At 44.6% G+C, this 27281-nt stretch overlaps 1 protein-coding gene across 2 annotated transcripts in view; it reads right to left on the bottom strand.

The window, feature by feature from the left end:
* DPYSL2 (dihydropyrimidinase like 2) overlaps positions 1-27281 on the bottom strand; it is a 145766-nt gene that overhangs the window by 31333 nt on the left and 87152 nt on the right. For both annotated transcript variants that reach the window (XM_010378134.2, XM_010378135.2), the window contains exon 4: positions 2234-2398. In XM_010378134.2, coding sequence (XP_010376436.1) covers positions 2234-2398 — 165 coding nt within the window. The remainder of the gene's footprint in view (positions 1-2233; positions 2399-27281) is intronic.

The raw sequence follows: 27281 nt of genomic DNA, 5'->3' as shown, positions 1-27281 counted from the left end.
ATAGATAAACCAAATAACCAAATAAGGAAATAAGATATATGTATGTGTGTATACACGTGTTTGTGTGCGTGTTTCAGTACAGAGAAAGAGAGAGGAGAGAAATGGAGACACAGAATGGTAAAGGAAGCAGAGTAAAATATAAATAACTGGAGAATGTGGGATGAAGATGCACAAGGATGCTTTTTAGTATTCTTATAGTTTTCCTGTGAGTTTACAAGTATATCAAAATTAAAAGTTGCCAGTATTTGCACATACATGTTCATAGCAGAATTATTCACAATAGCCAAAAGGTGGAAGCAAAAATCAAGCCTCTATTAACTGATAAATGAATAAACCAAATGTGGTTTATCCATACAAAGGAATATTATTCGGCCTTCAAAAAGGAAAGACACCCTGACACATGCTATAACATTGAAACCTTAAGGACATCATGATAAGTGAAATAAGCCAGTTGCAAAAGGACAAATACTATATGATTCCACTTGTATGTGGTCCCTAGAAGTCAAATTCACAGACAGAAAGTACAACAGCGGTTGCCAGGGACTGGGGTGAAGGAGAGTGGAGAGTTAGTGTTTAATGAGTGAGTGTAGTGTTTTAGTTTTGCAAGATAAAGAGTCCTGAGGCTGGAGGATGGTGACGGTTGCAACAACATTATGAGTGTATTTTAAAACACTGAACTACACGCACACTTAAAAATGGTTAAGATGGTAACTTTAATGTTATATTTATTTTACAACAGTTAATTTTTTTAAGCTGCCTCCACCAAACAAGTCTGTTGCGAATGTAAGAAGAAAATGAATTAGAAGTTTCTGCCTATGAAGAACTGTGATAAATGTCTTTTCTTTGGCAGACAGACTGCCTTCCATGCTGATTTTTAAGAAAATGATTTTTTAAGTAAGAAAGGGTCCATTAGTTCAACAAGCAGATGTAGCAATTCTCATCCTGGCGTCTTGGAGTTCTTGCCTCCCCAGGCACCAGACCAAACATCCCTGCCCAACATTCATCACAATTTTAAACAATTGTCCTGACAACCTCATAGCCTTGAAGCTTAATTCAAGCCACCTGGGAGGTGCTGGGAGCTGCCTGAGTTAAATGCCTCTGTACATCCCGGCCCTTCTCCCGTTGCCAGGCAACAGTTACCACGGTAACCCTCCTGCCTGGTTTGGAGCAGATTCAGTCTAAGTATCCACAGTTAAACCACTTGGAGTCTCTGCATGCTCAAAAGTGAGAAAAGTCAAAGGTTACCTATTTTCTTTTATGTGGAAGCTTCATGCTGGAAAGAATCTTAGAGGACATCCAGTCGAAGACCCTCATATATGAGAAATGTTTCAAAAACTGACACCCATAAAATTTAAGTAATTTATCCAGGGTCATACAGTCTGTAGAATATCAGAGAAATAAACCCAAGACTCTTGCTTTTCATTCCGGGGCATTTTCTATCATTCCAGTGCCTAGAGATTTCCTTCCTGCCATGTCACTCACAGCACATGGTGCTTCTGAGCCTGGAAGTCCCAGGACCCTAGAGCATTAGGTGCTTCCCTGAACGCTAAGATCCAGTGAGGTTAATTTGGTCTCTAGACAAGCCCAATGAGACCCAGGAAGATGATGTGGCCTGGCTCTTCCCCCCAAACCCCCAAGGTCCTTGTTGACAAGAGTCCCAGGGGCACCTTGAGGTGGTAAAGATTCCTCCCGCCTCTCTGTAAATCTTCCCAATCCCTGGAAAATTGTTCTCCAAAATAATTCTAGGGAATGGAAAAGACTTCTCAGGTTGTTACTCAGTTTTGAAGTGTCTCATAGCCCTCAAATCTATCCTAGATCCACCCAGGTTTGTAGGAAGGGGCTGCCCAACACTCTCCTGAGACTGCCACATCCTCCCTATGTATTTGTTATCTTTTGAGGGTAAATCTCTCTCTCAGCAGCCTCAATTCCCTACCCTAGCTAGAGACCACGGTGCCCACAAACCAATGAGCTGCGAGCAGCTGTCACCTAAGAGCAGATCCCAGCAGTAAGGCTCATCTCCTCTTATCAATGAAGGCTTATGTTACTGCACTGGGTAAGGTCACCTCCAATCAGCACGAGCTGCAGCCCAAAGCCCTCTCTCCTTCCCAGGGGCAGGCATGGGCATGAGGCGCAAATGGGATCTGGAAGCATGATCACTTTCTTCTCAGGGCTGTGCCAGTTGATGGACTGAAGCAGAAACATCTGCAGAGGGCATTGACTTAGTGCCACCTACCGTGATCCTTCACAAGCGCTTCCATCTCCTCCTGGATGCCCTTATGCCACTCGCTGATGTCCACATGCAGAGAGTAGTCACAGCAGGACTTGCTGTCGGCCCATTCCCTCCACTGGTCAAAGGCAGCGAGCAGGCTTGTCCCAGGCTCAGGAACAACATGGTCAACTACAAAGAAACAGACATGTGTCGTCATCAGCAAGAGCCTCAAGGGCCATGGGCCAGCAGGTATTTTCCCACTCGAACCCTGAATAAGGCTTCTTGGGTTCAAAATCAAGATGGTGATCTCTACCAACAGCTTCCAAGAATCCACATAACCCAGCTGATTATCCAAGAGGGAGAAAGCAGAAAGCAGAAACTTGGCATTGGATGATGTCTCCAGCGAAACCACACATGCACTGCCCAGATCTGATTTCCCAAAACCCCTGAAAGCTCAAGCGTTGGGTGCATTTCACGGACAACGAGTCCTTATGGACAACGGCAGTGTCAAATGGCCGGGGAGCAGCCAAACCCTTCTTTGTGTTGAAAGCACCTTATAAGACGCCCCCGCCAGACGGCAGGGAACTTGAAGGTGCTGGAGCAGAGCCACACAGACTGGGCCTTTCAAAAGTTCCCGGGCATTACCTGCTCTCTCATTACCGCTCACATTTCTGCAGCTTAATACCACTTTGTAATTTAAGGGAAATCTTTCATCTTAAGAGTTCAAAGTGTTTTTAAACTGCAGTCATTGTTATATTACTGTGGAGGTAGGCTGATCTGGAAGACAGAGGACTTTGGATGCAAGCTGACCTGAGTTGGTTTCCTAGCTCCATCATTCACCCGCATAGTGTCCTGGGGTAAACTCCTTAATCTCCACTGCCCTAATTTCTGTGCTGCTTTAAAATGGGGATAATATTACCTAGCACATACATTTGTTATGAGGATTAAAGAAGACAGCATATCTATGAATCTTATGTCATTCCCCGATTTAAATCCTCCAATGGCTTCCCCCTGCCCTTCAGATAAAGATTCAAGTCCCCAATAAGGTTTGCAAAATCCTGACCAGTGTGGCCCTGGCCTACCTCTATAACATGACCCTGAATTATCTCTCCCTGGTACCCTGCTCTCCAGCTACACAGGCCGTTTTTCAGTTACTAAAATATCTACCTGCTGCCTCCCACCATAGGGCCTTTGCAGCTGCTATTATCTCTCCTAGGTCTTGGAGAGCTCTCGCCCAGCTGACATGATGGCAGGAGGATTACCAGGACTACTACTACCTGTCTTCCGCACACAAGCACTAAAATACAACTGAAATGATTTGTTCAAGGTCAAATCAAACTTGTGCAACAATAAAGATAAAAACCAGGACTGAACACTTAAAGCAATGAATCATTCTTCCTAAATACTAGATTTTCTACACTTAGGTAAGCAGTTCTGAGCTAAGAAAACGTCAGTCCATGTAACGCTAGAGAGCTCAGATTTCTGAAATGGATCAAATCTTGCAGATGCTGCTAAATTCTGATCAACCGGGCTTGGCTTTGTATATGTCAGAAATATAGCCATTGCACTTTGGGAGGTCAAGGCAGACAGATCACATGAGTCAGGAGTTTGAGACCGGCCTGGCCAACATGGTGAAACCATCTCTACTAAAAATACAACAATTAGCTGGCCGTGGTGGCGCGTGCCTGTAATCCCAGCTACTTGGGAGGCCGAGGCAGGGGAATTGCTTGAACCCGGAGGTGGACGTTGCAGTGAGCCAAGACTGCACCACCGCACTCCAGCCAGGGCAACAGAGCAAGGCCTTGTCCTAAAAAAAATAAATAAATAAATAAATAAAAATATATATATATACACACACACACACACAAATATGGCCATCTAAGCTGAATTTTCTTTTGACCAAATTTACCTTTTTGTAAGTATTAGTGTTTGTAATTAAATGAGTACGTGCATATCTGGTATCTGTAATATAGATAATGTTATCTAATAAAAACAAAAATGATGTCCACTTTAAATGCAAGCGTATTCCATCAGTAAAATGCTGACATAGAAAAGTTGACAAAATAATTCCAATTTTTCTTAAGTTGTATGTCCCCCCATCAACACCCCAAAAACAAAAACAAAAACACAACAAAGAAAACCAAACAAATATCACTGTGTAGCAATCAGTTTGGGCAGAATCTCCCTATCCACTCTCCCCTGGCTTCATTTCTTGCCCTCCTACAAATTAACCTTCAGAAGCAGCTAGAAGGATTTTAAGCCTTTCATCAGACACTGCCATTTCCCTTATTAAATCCTTCAGTAGCTGTCTACCGTCCCTAACGCCCAATTCGAACTCTTTCCCTTCGCCAGTCAGATCCGGTCCTAGCTGATCTCTCCCAGGTACTCTCTATCCCCGACCTGCTCACCCACAATGGCCACCTCGAGCCATTCTTCAGTTTGACCTGCCCAACTCCTGGGCAACTCCAAGCCTGTGCATAAGCAGCCCTCTCTCTCTGGAAACCCATTCCCCTCGCTCTTGACATGGGCATCTCCTCATCCTTCTCACTGGGGCTACACGTCACCATCCCAGGGTGGCATCGTTTCTGAATCCGTTTCACTCATTTACTGTCTGACCGCTGACTAGAATGTAAACTCCCTCCAAGCAGGGACTGAATGCCTAGATCAGAAAAGAGCAAAATGAATGCTCTAAATAAGTGACGGAATGTTTCCTTCCGGCTCTCACACTCCACTTGCAATCAGGTCAAGCAGCAAAGGAGGGGCTTTCCTGGGAACCGGACCAGCTTTTGCTGTGGCAAAGACCCCTCCCCTCAACACTGCCCTGCCAGACCCTCACTTATGGAAATGCATTCCTTACACTGGCCAGCAAGGGGAATGAGCAGAAATAATCATTTTTTTCTGATGATATGATGCTTTGAGTAGAAAATTTCAAAAATACAGAAAATTATACGGAAAGTTAATAATCCCATTACCGTCACCACCCCAAAATCAGACTATTCAAATTTGGGTGTATTTTCACTGCCTTTTTTCTATATATTATATCTTATTCTATTTCTTTATTTATAGTCCACTTTCTTCCCCCAAAAAGTTTTAAGGTGGTTTATAGAGACACATGAAATACAAAAAAATGTGATAAACCAGAAAGAGTAATGCAAGATACAGTGGAAGAAAAATAATGATAAAATAAAATCAGAAATGAGGCATGTATGTATGTGTATGTATGTACATGTATATTTATATGTGAATATGTGTACGTAAAATACGTGTATGTATATGTGGATGCAAGTGGGTATGTACATATGTATGTGTTTGTACAGATAAATACTTGACATTTAGTCTTATACATTGGCTAAATTTAGAGTTAGGCTCTCTAGCCAATGTAAATAAGGAAACCTGATATGTTCAATATATCTATTTCCTTTAAGATCGAAAAAACACCAGCGCTTTGGGAGGCCGAGACGGGCGGATCACGAGGTCAGAAGATCGAGACCATCCTGGCTAACATGGTGAAACCCCGTCTCTACTAAAAAATACAAAAAACTAGCCGGGTGAGGTGGCGGGCGCCTGTAGTCCCAGCTACTCGGGAGGCTGAGGCAGGAGAATGGCGTAAACCCGGGAGGCGGAGCTTGCAGTGAGCTGAGATCCGGCCACTGCACTCCAGCCCGGGCGACAGAGCGAGACTCCGTCTCAAAAAAAAAAAAAAAAAAAAAAAAAAAAAAAAAAAAAAAAAAAAAAAAAAAAAGATCGAAAAAACAAATCCCTCCTAAGAAGAAGGATAAGTACTGGTGACACTAAGACCCATATGCTCATAGTTACTGAATAATCCTTTCCTTCTATTGATTTATGATGACTTCAAAAAATACTTTATCATTATTACTACTAGATAACATATCTAATAATGTTTTAAATTCATGCATACCTTACAGAGAGACAATACCAGGTTCTGTTCCTGGACTATTTTGCTCCATTCATCTCAATCAGTACTAAATAGAGCAGCTTTTTAATACATTTTAATATCTGGTGGCAAAAGATCACTTGAGGCCAGGAGTTCAAGACCAGCCTGGGCAACATGATGAAACCTTGTCTCTACTAAAAATACAAAAACTAGCTGGGTGTGGTGGCAGGTGCCTGTAATCCCAGCTACTCAGGAGGCTGAGGCAGGAGAATCACTTGAACCCAGGAGGTGGAGGTTGCAGTGAGCTGAGATTGCACCACTGCACTCCAGCCTGGGTGATAGAGCGAGACTCTGCCTCAAAAAAAAAAAAAAGGAACCAAAATAAAAGCTCATTTACTCCATAAGATTTTCTCCCCTTCTCCTTAGGCCAAGGCACTCATTTCCATTGCAAGGCTCAAGCAAGCCATCTTAAAGCCTTACAACCATCACAATCTAGATTTAGAACATCACCAAAAAAGAAAGGCTGTACCCACCTGCAGTCATTCCCCATTCCCTCCTAGCCTGCTACTCCCAGCCCCTGGCAACCATTAATCTACTTTCTGTCTCTGCTCCACTCACTCTTAGACCAAGTGGGGAGGGTGACAGACAAGGACAACTTGAGGCCGGTGACAGGAACCATGACTCCATATCCCAATGATGTGTCATCAGATTGTCTGATGGTAGACTCCTCAGATTTCAGGGTGCACAGTAATGATCTCCAGTGTTCATTAAAACACAGGTTCTGGCCGGGTGTGGTGATTCATGCCTATAATCCCAGCACTTTGGAAGGCTGAGGCAGGAGGATCGCTAGAGCCCAGGAGTTCAAGACCAGCCTGGGCAACACAGCAAGACCCTTTCTCAAAAAAATAATAAAATAAAAATAAAAATAGGCCGGGTGCAGTGGCTCACGCCTGTAATTCCAGCACTTTGGGAGGCCAAGGCGGACGGATCACGAGGTCAGGAGATTGAGACCACCCTGGCTAACACAATGAAACCCCGGCTCTACAAAAAATTAGCCGGGCATGGTGGCAGGCGCCTGTAGTCCCAGCTACTCAGGAGGCTGAGGAGGGAGAATGGCATGAGCCTGGGAGGCGGAGCTTGCAGTGAGCCAAGATCACGCCATTGCACTCCAGCCTGGGCGACAGAGCGAGACTCTGTCTCAAAAAAATAAAAATAAATATAAATATAAAACACAGGTTCCCAGACCTTATCCCAGAGTTTCTGATGCTGCAGGTCCAGACTGGGACCCAGTAATTTGCATTTCTACTAAGCAACCTGGAAGCTACTGAGTCTGCCTTGAACCACCTTGAGCATCACTAACCGAATGCAAATCTTTTCCCAAAACTTATCCTTCCACCTCCTTTCCTTCCTGCCCATTTTACCACGAGGGGCCTGTTTACTACACAACAGCATCATCACTTACAAAAAATAGCACGTTCCCTGGCTGCAATCCCATGGCTTCCTTGCATATCCAAATTAGCTCCGGGGGTTATGAACCCTTGAAAAGCTCAGGACCCGGACACAGTTGAGCACTTCGGGGAAATAAACATGCTTCCTTCAAGAGCTCGTGACACTCAGAAACATGTCCACGAAAAGCTTCCACATGTTTTCCCACAGTTCTCTTTCCACTGAAGCTCTCCTGGGAAGAGCTGCTCCAAGGGGACAGGAAGGAATGTCATACTCACTTCCGGAGGGAGCAGAGTCCCCACTGAGGACACAAGCCTGAAAATGACTTGCACAGATCTCACAGGCCTTTCCTCTGGTGACCTCCCTGAGCTATCGGCCCCTGCAAGAGGGCAGCCTTGGCAATCCGGCTATACCAGTAGTGAAAAGAGAACGGGCTTGGGGGTCAAGGAACCCCCAAATTCTAGTTTTTGCTGCAGTTCTCCCTCACTGTGGTTTAGCCTTTAGGAACCTCCATTTCTTTTTTCCTTTTTTTTTTTTTTGAGACGGAGTATCACTCTTGTTGCCCAGGCTGGAGTGCAGTGGCGCGATCTCGGCTCACTGCAACCTCCACCTCCTGGGTTCAAGCGATTCTCCAGCCTCAGCCTCCTAAGTAGCTGGGATCACAGGTGCGCACCACCACGCCCGGCCAATTTTTGTATTTTTTTTTAGTAGAGATGGGGTTTCACCATGTTGGCCAGGCTGGTCTCGAATTCCTGTTCTCAGATGATCCCCCCAACCTCGGCATCCCAAAGTGCTGGGATTACGGGCATGAGCCACTGTGCCTAGCCAGGAACCTCCATTTATTCACCTATAAAAACATAGGCATGAGCTAGGTTCAGTGACTCACACCTGTAATCCCAGCACTTTGGGAGGCTGAGGTGGGCAGACTGCTTGAGGCCAGGAGTTTGAGGCCAGCCTGGGCAACACAGCGAGACCCCAACTCTACCAAAAAAAAAAAATTACCTGGGCATGGTGGTATGTGCCTGTAGTCGCAGCTACTCGGGAGGCTAAGTGAGGAAGATCACTTGAGCCCAGGAGTTTGAGGATGCCGTGAGCTATGACTACACCACTGCACTCCAGCTTGGGCAACAGATCAACACTATTAAGAAAAAAAAAAAAAAAGGCATAAAGCCACATACCCTGCAGGGCTGCAAGAAGTTTACATAATAAAGTGTAGGTAAAAGCACCTGGCAAAATGCCTGGCACACAATGGGTTTTCCTCCCCTCAGGATGAGTGACTGGAAACACCCTCACGGTGTGCGTGGTAGGCCTGTTAATCTGGTTTATGAGAGAGCCAAGAACATGCACCAGGACAGTGGCCTGAATTTGCAAGTTACAAGTCTCTGAAAAAGGACTATTCCTTTCATTATGACTTCTATTAAAACTGTCAAAGGACACCACTGTTGTTTTTTTTTTTAACAGTTTTATTGAGATAATTCACATGCTATGCAATCACTCATTTAAAGGGTATATAACCCAATGGCTTTTAGTTCACTCACAGAGCTTTACAATCACTGCAATAATCTAGTTTTAGAACACGACTCAAAAAAGAAACCTGGTACCCACTTACAGTCACTCCCCATTCCTTCCTACCCCTTCTACTCCCAAACCCTGGCCACCATCAATCTACTTCCTGTCTCCATAGATTTGTTTAATCGGGACATTTCCTATCAATGAAATCACATAAGATGTGGTCTTGTGTGTCTGTCTGCTTTCACTTGGCGTCATGTCGTCAAGGTTCATCCATGCTGCAGCAGGAATCAGTGCTTCATTCCCCTCCTGCCTCAAGTGGTTCCCTATTGTTCTGGATTTTGGATATTAGCAAAGTGTGAGACATAAAGTAAATAAGCTGCTCCCTAAAACTTCAGATAGAAGACCCCTTTGGAGTTGGCCTTATTTAAATGACCCTACTTAAAAAATTTTTTTTTCTTTTTTCCTTTTTCTTTTGTTGAGAAGGGGTCTCGCTCTGGCACCCAAGCTGGAGTGCAGTAGCGCAATCACAGCTCACTGCAGTCCTGACCTCCTGGGCTCAAGCGATCCTCCCACCTCATCCTCCCAAGCAGCTAGGACCACAGGCGTGCACCACCACACCCGGCTAATTTTTTTATTATTATTATGTGTAGAGACAATAAGTCTCGCTATGCTGCCCAGGCTGGAAATTTTTCTTTTTAAAACTCACTGTAGACTCACATGCAGAATTAAGAAATGACACAGAGAGAACCTTTATACCCTTCACCCCGTTTCCCCCAAAGGAAACATCTTGCCTAACTCTAGTTCAGTATTACAGCCAGGGAGTGACACTGATAGAGAATCCAAGATCGTGAGTTTTCAAAGGGCTAGGCTGGCAGTATTTCTGATAAGGTCTCAAGGGGTCCTTTGTAATTAAAGCATAGGGATGTCAGAAACACCTTCACTGTTCTGGAATTGAAGCAGTTGAGTAGATACCACAGTCTACAAGTCAGCTGGAGGTTATGCACATAGAGCAGGAGGGAGGAGAGAAGATGGGGAGTCCTCACTCAGCCTGTGATCCCATCTTGGGGTTATACCCGTGGAGCACCAGGGAGGAGAGAGGATGGGGTGCCCTCCACCCAGCTCTCCGATCCCACCTCAAGGTTATACCCATGGAGCAGGAGGGAAGAGGGAGGATGGGGGGCCATCACTCAGCCCTCCAACCCCCCTCGGGTACCCATTAGCCCGTTGAAGCAAGGAGGGGCAGATGCTAAAACTCCTGTTGTTAGTGTACACACCTCCCCCTGCTCCCTGGATATTTACTCTATCAGCACTGCATATCTCCAGGATCTTATTCCAAATAGTCACAGCCTCATTCTCCAGCACCATTCCCTGCTTTTCAATGTGTGTACATCAGCCTTTCCCTTTTTGATCTCAGATAAATGAATCAACTTGAATAAAAAGCAAACCATCGGGGAGGCAGTAACACAAGCCACCCACTGGCTTATCTACGTGGCTTTTCTGAGCTGGCATCTACCCAGCAAAATGCCCTGCAAAATGCCGGGTGACCTCATCAACCAGGCAGGGAATGGCTTTTGTTGGAGGAGAGATAAGAGCCTTTGTGGGTTGTGCTTGGCAGTTAGGATAACGTGGTTTTGCTCTGAAAAGAAGGGCAGAAAAGGAGGAGAAAGCACCTGCCCCCTGAGAATTTAAGGGGTACCCACTGAAGAGGCACTATTGGAAAGACCAGAGCCAGATACCTGGGGTGCAGGTCAGTTCTACCACTTCCTCACCATGTGACTTTACACAGGAAGTTCAAACTCTTAGAGCTTCAGATTCCTCAACCACGAAATGGGACTAATAATTAACTCAGGGTACCAGGGTGTTGTAAATGAGGGAATATGGGAAATGCTTGAAGAGCATCTGCTACATAGACGTGGTTTGATAAACACCCCCAGGAAGACAAAGCTATGTTCCTTTGTAAGAAAAATGCCCGTGCATAAAACACTGTGTAGTATTTAGGTTCCTCTAAAGCACGAGCTGCCTTACATGGTGAACTACTTGCCTTGTGCAAATGAACTATTTCTCCCGCAATGCTAAAGAAGCATTTTCCTAAGAGCTGGAACTATTCAGAATGTCTGTGCCTGAGTTTTTTCATCTATGAAACAGCAGAAATAACATACATCCCAGCATTTTTCATGAGTGTTCAATAAGATGGTGTTTGTAAACTATAAGAGGCAGTGTTCTAATATAACCAATTGCCATCCGTGTTTTCTTCTGTCTGGAAGAAGCACAGAAGGTGCTCAGTGTACACAGGACAGACCAAACATCACACCTGCCTCTGGCCAACTTTAGCCTCTCCCTCCAAGAACTCAGTCATGGAACTATGTGACTCAATACACCAACCTGAGAACCCCAGCATCCACTGGACACTGAAGTAGAAGGAGTACCTAGCTCCCCCATCGATCCTCCATGTGCCTGGATTTTAAACTCCAGCTCTCCTAATGGATGGGGAGGGGCCAGGCCACCTTTGGTTAGCACACGCCAATGAAATGACTAACTGTAATGTAAGTGTAAGTCACAAACATTGGAAGATGAGAGTAATAGTAAAAACCATTCTGATTTATTCATCACGTCCTATGTGTCTGGTATTACTCTAAGCATCTTCCATGGATTCTCTCATTTAATCCTCACAACAGCCCCCTGAGTTCTGAGCCGGGGTTGGCCCTAGTTTTCAACTGAACAGACAGTGAGATTAAGTAATCTGCTCACATTACTTAAAATGTACCAGGCAGAGGGCCTGCGCCACCGAAGTTGCATAACAGCCACACCTCTCGTGCCTCCAGCAGGTAAGGCTCTTGGCAGAACTCTGGATGGTGGTCAACCACGTGGCCTTGGCCAGTGCAGCCACTGACTGGCAGGGCTGGAATCTGACCCCAGAACGTGTGATTAAAAGACAGCAAGAGGGCTAGTTAATTGAGAAGTGAAATCCAGTCTTATCCCTTCATATATTATAACTAAAGCAAGTGATCCAATTCAATAAACAGATAGGAAAACCATGTCCTGAGCCTAAGGGTGGGAGGCACACGGAAACGTGTTCTTCACTGCTCAGACCTTCAGGCACTTGAGTAGCCCTCTCCCTTCTCTTTCCTAAACTTTGTTCAATGTAAGTCTGCTTTTAAAACTAAACCAGTATCTTCATGTAAATCAAGTGGCGCCATCGGTCATTATTCAGGATCTAGAAGCCCTGCTAGAATGATTATGACTAACTCTGGGGGAAGTAAGTGTTAAGGCAAGATCTGGTAAAATGCTTATAAAACAAACAACCTCCTTTAAGTGATCTGGTGATCAGCCAACTCTGGAGGAAACAAAGAGGTAGAAGGTATAAACTGTGCCCTTAAAATGCCAACAATCTAGTAAGGGAAAACAAAAAGTCATTGAAAGATATGAAAGGGATACAGATAAAATGATCCTGGGGGACCCTCCAGCTACCACCTGTCCCCACCCCTCTCTTCTCATCGAGCTATGGAGGGAGCTGAATATTGCTGACGCCCCACTTTCTCGCTCCCATTCCCTCTTGGCCCACTGCACACTGGCCCCCATCCTGCCGGTGCCTGGAACCTGTCCCTGCCACATCCCAGCTCTGTTCCCTTCCTGTCTGCCCAGCTCCAAGACAGCAATCTTGCAAATTTACTTCCCACGTCTCTGAAGAATCTTCCCCTGGCTCTTCTTCCTCTACCCCCATTTTATTTTTTATTTTTTACTTATTTCTTTGAGACAGGGTCTCGTTCTGTCACCCAAGCTGGAATGCTGTGGTGCAATCACGGCTGACTGCAGCCTTGACCTCCAGGACTCAAGCGATCCTCCCCCCTCAGCCTCCCGAGTAGCTGGGACCACAGGCCTGTGCCACCATGCCCAGCTAGTTTTTAATTTTCTGTAGAGAAAGTATCTCCCATGTTGCCCAGGCAGGTCTCAAACTCCTGGGCTCAAATGATCCTACCTTGGCCTCCCAAAATGCTGGGATTATAGGCATGAGCTACCATGCCCCACCCACCCTCATATTCAATGCTCACCCAGGAGGTCTGTCCTACTCATTAGATTCCACTCACACTCCTAACATTTACTCCAAAGGTCCTGAGCTGGGGTTCTGAAGAGCGCAACAGCAGGGCCTTCCCCGGCTGGCAGGCCTGGGGCTCCTGATATCTGGCTCTTCTCTGTTTCCTCTCTCCTCCCTCCTGGCCAGCCCTTCTCCCTTTCTCCTGACCTCCTTCCTCCTGTCCCTCAGCATTCAGTCTTCCTCATCACTCACTGGTCGATGGATATGAGGAGCAGGACCTTCTTTAGTCTTAGAAAAAACCCCGTGGTATGTAGCTGAAGCAGGTGGGCCTTTCTGGCAACTGTACCTGCCAGGACGGGCACCCACTGCACGAAGGGAGCCACTCATCCTGAAGCCTAGAGTGGGCACCTGGAGCTGCCCACACCTGCAGCCTGCACCCCTGGCCACTGCTTCCTTTCTCATGGCCTGGGCCCTGGAATGAGGATGTCCCTTCCTTCCAGGCTGCTGGGAGAGGATCCTGAGAGGCCAGGAGTCAGAGCTGGAGACTGTGGGTGGGGAAGGAGAGGCGGAGAGCAGGCAGAGAGAAGGCCGAGATTCCAAACCCACTGTAATTTCACATTCTGAAGATGATGTCGCAGAGGTATCTAGGGCTTTTCATCCCATTTTCCTGGATGAACACAGGCACAACCCTAGCTCCCCACCTCAGGGAAACATATCCACCTCCCTTCAGAAAGTTTCAAAAACAGGAATGGAACATTGAACCATTTTATAATTTCCTACACGTTTGCATGTACTTGATAGCAATAATATCAACCTCACATAGATACAATGTTTTTAAGTGATTCACAAAGCGTTATCACGTACCTTATCTCATCTGATGCTCAAACAAGGTAGGCAGGGCAGGTTTACGATCCTTACATCACAGATGCAGACCCTGGGGGCCACGGGACTTGCCTGCTGCTGTGCAGACAGAATGTGGGAGCTCAAACCCCAAACCGGGAGCGCTTGGCACCTGCCTCCTTCTACAGTTTAAACCACCACCTCCTTCTAGGTATTTCTATGCACAGCAGTCACCTCAACAATCCATCCCTAAATCCTTTTCTGTCATTGGAAACACATGCAAGTTCATTTAAGTGGGTAACTAATGATTTTAACCCAACGTGCATGAGAGAAAGCCAATTCAGGGCATCAGATAATGAGCTTGTCAGCGTTTCGGCACCTCCTAAAACCCTTCTCTTTGAGGCGTGGTATAGCTTACTCATGGGCTCCCTGCATCCAAGATCAAAGGCCATGCTAGGCCGGGCATGGTGGCTCACACCTGTAATCCCAGCACTTGGGGAGGCCGAGGTAGGTGGATCACTTGAGGTCAGGAGTTCGAGACCAGTCTGACCAATATGGTGAAACCCCTCATCTCTACTAAAATTACAAAAATTAGCTGGGCATGGTGGCATGTGCCTATAGTCCCAGCTACTCGGGAGGCTGAGGCAACAGGAGGCAGAGGGTGCAGTGAGCCAAGATTGTGCCACTGCACTCCAGCCTAGGCAACAGAGAGAGACTCCATCTCGGAAAAAAAACCAAAAAAAAGCCAGGCTAATAAAATCTGTGTGTGGTGATGAGGGGCCACCACCACCAAAGGATGACATGCAAATCCTTTAAGAGTGATGAGCCCAGCGCTGAGCAGAAACTCCCTCCCTGGCTCACGGCAAGCAGACATGGAGGGAATGAGAGTCCTCCAGCCCATGTGCAGGCAGCAAGGGGTCAGTGTTCCAAGCACGCCCCCAACTCCAGAGTCAATCATGAGGCATGGAGAGCAAAACCCCGGAATAACCCTCTCTGCCAGGAATGGCTTTATTTAAAAACTAGGACTGGGTCATTTGCTCTCTACTCACATAGAAGGGTCATGCATGGTCTGAGGACGGCCTGCAAGGAAGGTTTCATTAGACCCTGAGTCCTGAAAACGAATCTGCAGGAGCATTTTTTTTTTTTTTTTTTAACTCAGGCTGTAGTGCAATGGCATGACCTCAGCTCACTGCAGCCTTGACTTTCCAGGCTCAAGTGTTCTTCCCACCCTAGCCTCCCTAGCAGCTGGGACTACAGGTGCATACCACCACGCCCAGCTAATATTTTGCATTTTTAGTAGAGACGGGGTTTCACTATGTTACCCAGGCTGGTCTCAAACTCCTAGGCTCAAGTAATCTGCTTGCCTCGGCCTCCCACAGTGTTGGGATTATAGACGTGAGCCACCCTGCCCGGTCTCGAGGACTTTGTGCACAGTGATGTTACTAATCGCCCATGATATTGATATTAAACAAGTCTGGCAGATTCCACATGAAGAAACGATTTGCAGCTGTAATTGGGTTGACTAAAAGACACTTAGAAATTATTCTATCATTTTACTGATGAATCTGAGACTCAGAAAAGTTTCAAGCATCTCTAAAAGACACATAATCAGATATAACAATAACCAGAATTAAACCCCCAGGTCTGAATCTTAAATCTGTACCGTTTCCTTTATTCTTTTTCTGTAACAGGAAAAAGTATTACCTATAATCCCACTTATCAAATAATAACTACTGATTTTTTTCTTTTTCTTTTTTTTTAAAACAGGGTATCGCTCTGTCACCCAGGCTGGAGTGCAGTGGTGCAATCTCGGCTCATTGCAACCTCCACCTCCCGGGTTCAAGTGATTCTCCTGCCTCAGCCTCCCAAGTAGCTGGGATTACAGGCATGCACCACCATACCCCGCTAATTTTTTCTATTTTTAGTACAAATGGGGTTTCACCATGTTGGCCAGGCTGGTTTTGAACTCCTGACCTCAAGTGATCCGTCCGCCTTGGCCTCCCAAAAGTGCTAGGATTACAGGCATGAGTCACCGTACCCGGCTCTGCTAATCTTTTTCTATACTATCTTCTAGATCTGTCATGTGCAGATATTTGATGTGGGTGAATCACAGAGCATGCTCACTTTTTTTTTCTTTTTTTTTAAAACAGGGTATCACTCTGTCACCCAGGCTAGAGAGCAGTGACATGATCATATCTCACTTCAGCCTCAACCTCCTGGGCTCAAGTGATCCTCCCACCTCGGCCTCCCAAGTAGCTGGGACTACAGGTGGGTGCTGCCACACCCAGCTCATTTTGTTATTTTTTAACAGAGACGGGGTTTTGCCATGTTGCCCAGGCTGGTCTTGAACTTCCGGGCTCGAGCGATCCACTCGCCTCGGCCTCCCACAGTGCTAGGATTACAGGCGTGAACCACCCCACCTGGCCCATGCTCACTTTTTTTTTTTTTTTTTTTTTTTTTGAGACGGAGTCTCGCTCTGTCGCCCGGGCTGGAGTGTAGTGGCGCAATCTCAGCTCACTACAAGCTCCGCCTCCTGGATTTACGCCATTCTCCTGCCTCAGCCTCCCGAGTATGTGGGACTACAGGCGCCCGCCACCTCGCCTGGCTAGTTTTTTGTATTTTTTAGTAGAGACGGGGTTTCACCGTGTTAGCCAGGATGGTCTCGATCTTCTGACCTCGTGATCCGCCCGTCTCAGCCTCCCAAAGTGCTGGGATTACAGGCTTGAGTCACCGCGCCCGGCACCCATGCTCACTTTTAATCATGGAGTTTTTTTCTTAATACCACATTATCTTAGAGTCTTCCTAATTCAATTTTTAATGGGAGCCATTCTTGCAGAGAATCTACCATGATTTCCTTAACTATTTCCCTGTGGAAGAACCTGTAGGTTTATTCCAAATTTCCTCTATTATACATAATGTTCTTATGAACATATTCATGCAAGTAACTTTCCCTCTATTTTAAATGGTTTTCTCTGGAGAGTCCTAGGGTTGGGATTACTGGATGAACTATGGTTCTTCATACAGACGGCCACATTACGTTCCAAATGTGTCACCTCTTCACTCTGCCACCAGCAATGCATCAGGATGTCACCCCAGACAGTGCTGCTTTTTCCATTTTCTTTGCTTACTATCTGAGGGGGGAAAACACAAAGCTCTTTTCACTATATCAGGCTGTCTGTTTCAAATAAATGGCTACCTTCCAAGATCCAAATAGGGGACTGAGTCCTACATGAGAGATCAGATCAACTGGCCATACAAAGAAGTTACTGGCAATTTCACAACCACATGATTAAATGGCTCTGGCCACCATCTCAGGTCTACTGCCCTCTCAACCATTCTCCCAGCTTCATCAACCTGAGCCCTAAGCGATTCCCAGCTCAGGCTGCCTTGTTAGGCTAGGCATCCCCGAACCAGGCCAGGCAGCAGCAGCAGCAGCTCTGGAGTCAGGCCCCAGCACCAGGCGCCTGAGTCCCTCTTTCCGGGTCCAGGGAGAAGCTGTGCTTTGTCTCAGCTCCATGTTTATGTTCACAGACAGACACTTAATAGGAAATGCCATCCGTAATGCAGGATGACGAAATCGTGGCCTGGGGAGAAGGCAAGGAGAGCCAACTTGGTTACAATGCAAAGCTTCAAACTTCAGGTCCATGCCGAATTTCTCCAAGAGATGTTGAAATCCTTGGCTCAGTGTGGGGCGACATCTCTGTTTCCTGTAATTAGACAGGCATTCTGCGTCTGAAAAAAGACCACGTTTACAGCACCTCATATCCCTTCCACCAGTGGGAGAAACACGAACTTGGCTTCCAGTAAGTGTGTGGTGTTTCATTTCTAGAATTCCTCTAGGCTTTCCAAAGTCCCAAGAAGTGACTTCTCCTGGCCCCACCACCACTGTGTTCTCCAGAGACCTCATAGGCCCTCAAGCCTGCTGGTTCTCAAATAGCCAGCTCAGACAAGGGGGCCTCAACTCCACCATCTGAAAAGCTGGGCTGAAACCTTCTCTCACTAATGAAAGAAATGCTAGAGAGCCAGTAGAAACTGCATGTGTGAGAAGAGCAAGCACCCAGTGATTCCGTAACTGTCCCATAGGAACTTTCTGGGAACAAGGACAGGACAGAAAGCCACAAGGAATCTACTACAGAGGCTCAGGGCTTTGGCTCCAGAGCTCACCTGTCTGGGTGGAATCCTGGCTCTACCACTGACAAGTTCTAGGACCCTGGGCAAAGGTACTTAACTCCTCAGTGCCTCAGTTTCCCCATCTGCAAAATAGAAATAGCAACAGTGCCTACTTCACTGTATAGGGATTAAAAGTATGAACTTTGGAGTCAGAAAGCCTGAGTTTACACCCCAGCTCTACCACGGCTAGCTACAGAACCTTAGGATTCCTTATCCTGTCAGAGCCTCAGGTTTCTTATCTGTGAAATGGACCTAATAATAGTAGCTACTCACAGCGTTGTTCTGAAATAGTATCTACGAACAGCTAACAACAGTAGGGCCTACACAATCATGTGCTAAGTAAGTAAAAACATACTTTAGGGGTGTCTTGAGGAGATAAACCTGCTGAACATAATCCCTGGTGCAGAACTAGTATTCTCCAAGTGTTCTAGCATCTTCCAGTGCTGTTGTGGGGAGACAAGATGCATCCCTCTGTGTCAGGGGAGAGCAGGGGGGATAGGCTAGGACAGAGGATTCCAATGAGGAACAACAGGGCGTGGGAAGGGACTGGATAAAGGCATGATTGAGGGAAGGAGGGCGGAGGGCCCCGGGCATGGAACTTTGAGTCACTCATCTAGCTAAGTCTTCTGCATGAAACTGAATACCACCCAAACAAACAAGACACATCTGTCCTGTTCACACAGCAAGCAGGCACTAATTGTAAAATAAGAGTAAATGCTAGGTAAGTAAGAAGCATAGAGACCCTCTGTCAACAGACATAAACACAGACCTTTCACTTCCCAGGGCAGCCCCCAGATGCGGGATGCAAACAACCTTCCTATCAGATGGACTGGATCCAATGGAATGTATCAGGAACAAATCAATTCATTTCCCATTTTATCACAAATCCAATGCAAGTAAAACTGCCTATCAGAGCAGATAACAAAAATGATCCCTCAAAAGGAAAGAAACCTGATGCCACAGGCTCTTGCAGATCCCACGATACATCAGGACAGTTACATCTCCAGCAGGCTTTGAAAAACTGAAACTCTTCTTCCAAAACCCCTAGGGATGCTGGGAGCCCAGGCTGGGGTGAACGCCCTGGCTCTCCCGGTCCCTTTCTCATGTGTGTGCCTGTGTGTGTGCACATGGTAAGAGTGTGTACACGTGTGTGTATGCCCATGTGCGTGTGACAGGGAGGAGGTCAGGAAGGAGAGTTCCCTACTCCACTTCCTGGGTTTAAGGAAAGGCTATTTTAAGGAAATAGACACTTCCCAGTTTTGACCACAAAGTCTGCCAGAAATAAATTCCAGACGATGAACAAATTACAGAAAGACTGCAGAGAAGTAATGAGTGGCAGGGACCCTGGGGACGGGGGGACAAACCAAAGGTGCTTCCTATGGGGGCCAGGGTCAACAATCCCTGCCCGGCCAGGCTGCACTCTGGAGAGCTCCAGCTCAGCGAGGAGTGGCAGCCAGCAGCGTCCAGCCCGATGAGGTAGCCAGAGAAACATGTGAATAATGACACTTCCTCTGTTTGTCTCAGCTTTTGGTTGCCTGGGGCTACGGGACCACAGATTCAGAGTTGGCTTGCCAAAAATAAGAGATTACAGGGCTGTACAGAACATCACAAAAAAATAACAGTCACGCCACAAGCTTCCACGTGCAAAGACTGGGTTTGACTTCATTTTCCTTCCTGTTGGTTCCTTGTTGGGAAGGGAATCTGACTATAATTGAAGGACTTACAGCCCCCACAGAACACATACCTATATACATAACGTGCAGAACTAAATGCTCCCTAAAAGCCCAAAAGCCATTGTTAATAACAGGAAAGAACAATGAGCAAATGAACGGACAGGGTCATGATTACTTCTTACTGAGTTCTACACACAAACCCCATGATCTGATTACAAAAATCCTTCTGTGCAAACATGGATTGAAATAAATGAGGGGATGCTCACCCCTCTATTACAAGACATCATTTACGGGCAGACAATACATAATAAAGACAAGAGCACCTCGTTCAAATAACAACTAGCGTGTACACAGGATGCTCATCAGCAAATGGACACCCACTCCACCCTTGTACAAAAGCTGCAGCAACAATCTCGTCACAGGGAGTAAAAAAAACAGATCCGCTGCTGGATTGAAACTAAACTCAGAAACACAATGCTTGAGGAGTCGGGTCTCTGTTCTGTTTATTCCAAGGTTGCACAATTCTTGCAACCCCTCCAAATAAAGTCCAGCAGGGAAGGAAAAGTCGGTGATGTCATCTGTTGACTGGGATTGCTCTAGAGCCAACATAATTTGATGGGTGTTTTCCTCCTAGGAACCTGGACTGAATTCAAAACATAGCATAACATCTGAGTCTGAACCACGGCCATTGTACCATCATGCGCTTCCCATCTCGGGCTGAGGGCTAATGGTTCAATGGGTCTTTTTTGTCCCCAGTTGATTAGTAAGACTATGAATAAAAGCCAATTTATCTGAACAATAAGGTTTAAGGCTGATAAGGGACCTGTTGTTCAGGGAGCTTTTAATTACTCTTTATAACTGTGTGGACAGCTGGGAGTCCAGGGTCCACACAAATGCAGCCCAGCAGCACTGGAAACAAATGTAAATACTTCCTCACAGGTATTTTCTCTTCGTCCTCAGGAATGATGAGGGTAAGAGATAATAATCCAGATGCAAAGTATCCCTCAAAGGGAACTTTTGTTTTTTATAAAATTCCTCTAAGTACAAAAGTAAGTACTTCAATGCCAAAACCCTGAAACACCAGAAAGAATGGAGAAAAAAATAAAATCTTCCATGACTCATCCAATCATCCAAAAAAACACTATGTTGACCTATGTCTAGACAATCTTTTTTCTATCTACTTATACACATACACATTTTTTACAAAAGTAGCATCATAATGTTTTTATGTTTAAAAAATCTGTTTTTTAAAAAAAGTAGTATCAAATCAGACATAATGAAATCATGGTCTGCTTATTTCCATCAATATATTGTGAACATGGTCATATTAATAAATTTTTTTTTTTTTTTTTTTTTTTGAGACGGAGTCTCGCTCTGTCACCTACGTTGGAGAGTAGTGGCGCGATCTAAGCTCACTGCAACCTCTGCCTCTCAGGTTTAAGTGATTCTCTTGCCTCAGCCTCTTGAGTAGCTAGGACTACAGGTGTGTGCCACTATGCCCAGCTAATTTTTTGTGTTTTTAGTAGAGATGGGGTTTCACTGTGTTAGCCAGGATGGTCTCGATCTCCTGACCTTGTGATTCGCCCACCTTGGCCTCCCAAAGTGCTGGAATTATAGGCATGAGCCACCACACCCAGCCAATTTATATTTTTCTTTTTGACACAGGGTCTTGCTTTGTGAAGTTCATGGCAGGATCATAACTCACTGCAGCCTCAACCTGCCAGGCTCAAGCAATCCTCCCACCTCAGCCTCCCAAGTAGCTGGGACTACAGGCACACGCAACCATGTCCAGGTAATTTTCAAATTTTTTGTAGAGACAGGGTCTCCCTATGCTTCCCAGGCTGGTCTTGAATTTCTGGGCTCAAGCGATCCTTCCATCTCAGCCTCCCAAAGTGCTCGGATAACAGGTGTGAGCCATCATGCCCAGCCCCACAAGGATTTTTTTTTTTTTTTTTTTTTTTTGAGACAGAGTCTCGCTCTGTTGCCCAGGCTGCAGTGCAGTGGTGCAATCTCAGTTCACTGCAACCTCCACCTCTTAGGTTCAAGTGATTCTCCTGCCTCAGCCTCCCAAGTAGCTGGGACTACCAGTTAATTTTTGTATTTTTAGTAAAGATGGGGTTTCACTATATTGGCCAGGCTGGTCTTGAACTCCTGAACTCAGGCAATTCACCCACCTCAGCCTCCCAAAGTGCTGGGATAACAGGCGTGAGGCACCATGCCCAGCCCCCACAATGAATTTTAATGACTATATATTACTGTTTTCTAGAGATGGCCTTAATTTACTATGCCAGTCACCAATTTTCATCATTCAGCTCATTTCCTGTTTTCCTCATTATAAATAATGCTACAATGAACATCCTTAGAGCTAAATGTTTGCATATAGATTACTCTGGGCCAAGGGGTATGAATTTTTTTGTTTACACATTTTTACAGCTCTTATTAGATACTATCTTATTACCCTCCAGAAAGGGTCATGCCAATGTAAACACCTATCAGCAGTTTGAGTGTCCATTTAACTACAGGCTAGTCAACACCAGGTATTACAACTTCTATTTATTTAACTCCTTTTATTCTTTCCCCCTCAGAATTGACATTTATTAAGTTTATCATATTTGCCTCAAGTATTATTTATATAAAAGAAATGAAATAAAACAGATCAAAGTGAATCCTCCAGCATAGTTTCATTTTTTTCAGTTTACTTAACTCCTTTTAATATTTGAAAGTTTAGTAGATAAAATCTTAGCTCAGTGAAACTTTAATTTGTATTTCTTTTGTTACTCATTCAGTTGAATATTTTTTACAAGTTCAATGGTGGAATTATTTCCTTTTTGGGAATACCTTGCTCATACCATTGACCTTTTCTACTAAAGCATGCTTTTTTATTAAAATGTTAAGATTTCATATTTTAAATGCATCAACCCTTTATCATATATTGCAAGTCGAATGTCCTACTTCTTATCCTTTTATTATTTTACTGTTAGCAATATTTTTAATTGCTATGTAGTCAAGCATCTCCATCTTTTCTGATTTCTGCCTTTGTTGAAATATCTAAATTATATGGCTTTTCATCTATATTTTCTTCTGGTCTCTTCTGACTTTACTGTTTAAATGTAATTCTTTAATCCATCTGGGATATATTTTGGTATATGAACTAAGGTAAGATGTTTACTTTGGTTTTCAAATAGCTAACTTCTAGCATAATACTATGAATATTTTACAATTTTACCATGAGTGTGAAATGTTGCCTTTTTAATATAATAAACACCTAGATACAGTCAGTCACACTTGCAGATTTTCTACTTTAACCTGCTTGTGTAGCTGTCTCTTCTGGAGCTAGTACCATATAGCTTTAATTATTACATTTTTACAGTTTGGTTTAATATCTAGCCAGCAGTGGTCTCCCAGCCTTATTCATTATAACCTTTTTGAATACTTTTTGGTTCTTATCACCTGTTTAATCTTTCACCTGAACTTAAAAATCATTCGGTCAAATGGAAAACAAAACAAAACAAAACAAAAACTCAACTACCTTCTGAGGTTTTGAATTTTAAAACTAATCTAAAGTATACACTTCTTTACAGTATTGGGTTTTTCTGTTCACTAACATAGCATTTCTTTTAATTTATTTAAGACTCTTCTTGGATTCCATATATAAGAATGTATTCTTGTAAATCCTAGTAATTTTATATTTTATGTTGCTATTGTGTATGGATTTTTTAAATTATATTTTCCGATTAGTTATTTATGACATACAGGAAAGCTATTAATTTTTAATACATTATTTTTAAATCAGTCATCTTAATAAACTTTCTTCTTAGATCAAATATTTCTTCATTTAATTTCTTTGAATGGCTAAAGTTAAACTATCTAAAAATAGTAATAATCACTTAGGGAGGCTGAGGTGGGTAGATTACTTGAGGTCAGGAGTTCGAGACCAGCTTGGCCAACATGGTGAAACCCCATCTCTACTAGAAATATAAACAAAATTAGTCAGGCATGGTAGCGGGTGCCTGTAATCCTGGCTACTCTACTTAGGAGGCTGAAGCAGGAGAATCTCTTGAACCTGGGAGGCGGAGTTTGCATTGAGCCGAGATCACACCACTGCACTCCAGACTGGGCAATGGAGTGAGACTCTGTCTCAAAAAAAAAAAAAAAAATAGTGATAATCTTATCTTTTCTCCTCATTATTGTTATTTCTTATTTTTCTTATCTTATTACACTGGCTAACATATCCGGAACCATGTTAAAAAGTAGTTATAACATGTACTCTGGCCCCTCCCTCATCAGGGAGGAATATATTGAGGTACTTGATGGGCCAGCCCTGGTGCTCCTGCCCAAGTCCCATGGCCAGGGACCTGATGCTAAATGGAAGTTCAGGTGACTGGGTGACTGATTCCACACATTTACAACAGAACATAATGCCTTTGAGAAACATAAAAGATATTCTCTACTAAAGCAGACCAAGTGATGACCATGCTAACAATTTCCCGTGGTAAATGCAAGACTTGGCCAGACAGAGTGGCTCACACCTGTAATCCCAGCACTTTGGGAGGCCAAGGGGGATGAATCACTTGAAGTCAGGAGACAAGCCTGGCCAACATGGTGAACCCCGTCTCTACTAAAAAAATGCAAAAATTAGCCGGGCGTGGTGGCATGTGCTTGTAATCCCAGCTACTTGGGAGGCTGAGGCAGGAGAATCACTTGAACTCCGCAACTGGAGGTTGCAGTGACCTGAGATGGCGCCACTGCACTCCAGCCTGGTTGACAGAGCAAGACTCTTGTGTCAAAAAAAAAAAAAAAAGCAAGACTTGACAAGGAGTAGGTTGAGATGAAGATAGCTAATGTCCAACTTTTCATTGGCCCTGCAGCAAAGGCATGTTCAAAGTGTGGCAGCCATGGAGACCAACGGGCAGCCAGTGGCTACCTTCCCAGGTCTGTGCTTCCTCAGCCTCTCTCAAGATGAAGCAGGCAGGTTCTCATCCATTCCTTTACCTCCTTTTTCCCCAGCTGGGTTCACTACCCCCTCCTCCAGGAAGCCTTCCAGGCCCATCCAGATGGAAACTGGCCACTGGGCCTTTGGACCTGGCAGAATACTCACTGGCTTTCACCTGCTCCCTGGCATGACTTCCCAGAACCCAATCACACCTCACTATGCAAATCTGGCCATCTGACTCCTCACCCAAACTCCACAAAAGTGCCAAAAAGAACCTCCACTTAAAAACCATGCACTACATTTGAAGAGGTATTTTTTCATCCAATAGCTAAAAGTGCTTTTGCTTTAAAGGGTTCACTTTTCAGGAGAGGCTAGAAGGGGCCCTTCAGGATGTGACTTAATACTGATTATGTGCCAAGCAATGCTCAGTACTTTGCACATTCAATCAAATTTAAGCTGCACAGTAACCCTGAAATTGTATTACAAATCAGAAAACTGTGGTGCAGAATTACTGCATGATGCAGCAATTCCACTTTTGGGCACACATCCAAGAGTTGAAGGCAGGGACTTGAATAGATATTTGCACACTTATGTTCACAGCAGTATTATTTACAATAGCCAAAAGGTGGAAGCAGCCCATCAATCAATGGATGAATGGATAAACAGAATATGGTCTATATATACAATGAAATATTATCCATTGAAAAAAAGGAAATTCTGACACAGGCTATCACATGGGTGAACCTTGAGGTCATTCTGTGATATCATATGCATATGTACTTATATGAGGTTCCTAGAACAGTCAAATCCATAGAAATGGATAATAGAATGGGGGTCACCAGGGGCTAGAGAAAGGTGGGAATGGGGAGTTAGTGTTTAATGGGAATAGTTTAGGGATGATGATCAGTTAGGGACGATGATAAAGTTCTGGAAATGGACCATGGTGATGACTGTACAACAACAATGTGAATACACTTAATGCCACTGAACTGCCCGCTTCATAATAATTCGAGTGGTAAAATTTCTGTTATGTATGTTCACTATAAAATAAAGAAGAAAGAAAACTGTGGCTCCGAGAAATGAAAAGCCACTTGCCCAGCGAGCAAGCCATGAAGGTAGAACTCAAACACCCTATAGCCAAATCCAGAGTCTAAATTCTAAAATACACCAGACTCTCTTCTACCAAATTCTTCCACACACACATCTCTCTCTTGGGCGGACACTTCCTTCTCCTGCCCACCCCATGGGTGAAATCCACCCCACGGTAAAATTTGAGCCAGCTTTCAAGGGTCAGCTCACATAGGACCTACTGGCTGAAGCTTCTCCTGGCTCTCCCAGGCCGATTTTAAAGATTTCTCTTCTCTGTTCCACCGGAACCTTAGTACAACAATCTTCACACTTCATTTTCATCTTTTCTTTGTAGGTCTCCCCAATAGACAAGAAGATTTTTGCAAAGATCGTCCTTATCTGTACTTCTAATGCCCAGATCAGCCACCTGCCAGATAGCCAATAAATGTCAGCTGAATGGATGGATGAATGAATAGGTGAATGAATAAACGAACAGGGTTTTCTTAGCAGCAGAAACCACAACACTAATTCACTTTGTTTAAACAAACCGAAGGCTGTGATGGTGCCGTGAAGGTGACCACATCCTTTCTCCTTGACACCCCTCCATCAGCCCACATTGCTGCAGCCTCAGCTGTCTAGCACAATACTCTCTCCGTTCTCAGTTCTGGGAGGGGCCATCTCATCGCTGTTACATCCAAAACATCCAAAAACAAGGAGGAAGTCACCTTGAATCCAGTGCACTTACGGGAACCATGCTTAGTGCTGCGGGATTTAGGAGGATGAGAGAGACCTTGGGTTGAAACAGGAGAATTTTTATATAAAATTTTAAAAAATATAAGTTTTCCTGTATTAAGCTAACTTGTCCCAGAAGCAGTAACAAGCACAGCCCAGACCCAAAAAAAGTCTTAATAATATTATCTAATAGGCTCTTTAAAACTCTTACAGCACTTCCTCAACATAAAAAAAACAACAAATTTTCCTTTGTTTTATAAAATAAATTTAAAAATTCCTGTTCTCTATAACTAGTAACTTCAGGTGTTCTGTTTTATCTAAAAAATACAACAAAAGTCATAAAAAGCCTAAATAAGCCTAAACTACAGCTGCTTGGGCACCATAATAAAGGTTACAAAATAAGCCCATGCCCAGGCAAACCTAAATAACAAACATCAGGTTGCTTGGCAACAGTCATACATAATTCTGTCTTTGTCCTGCCTCTATATCCCTGCTTTCACACCACTATAAGCTTACTTCAAGCTAGCCCATCCCCTTTTATAAAATATATATAAAAGTCAAGTACTATCTTTGTTCCGGGCCCAGTCTTTTAAACCTAAGTCAGCTAGGCCTGAGTACACTCAATAAAAATTCTGCTGTTTCAACCCAAGGTCTCTCTCGTCCTCCTAAATCCCGCAACATGAGCACCTGAAGTTCCTGTAAGAGAGGGCCCAGGAACATACCAAGCAGGATTAAGTGCCGGCCCCAGAGCCAGATGACCAGGATGAGTC

This window comes from Rhinopithecus roxellana, chromosome 9 (genome assembly GCF_007565055.1).
Source record: "Rhinopithecus roxellana isolate Shanxi Qingling chromosome 9, ASM756505v1, whole genome shotgun sequence".
Taxonomy (NCBI): Eukaryota; Metazoa; Chordata; class Mammalia; order Primates; family Cercopithecidae; genus Rhinopithecus; species Rhinopithecus roxellana.
The sequence above is the reverse complement of the archived record's forward strand: the minus strand, read 5'-3'. Positions and strand labels throughout refer to the sequence as shown.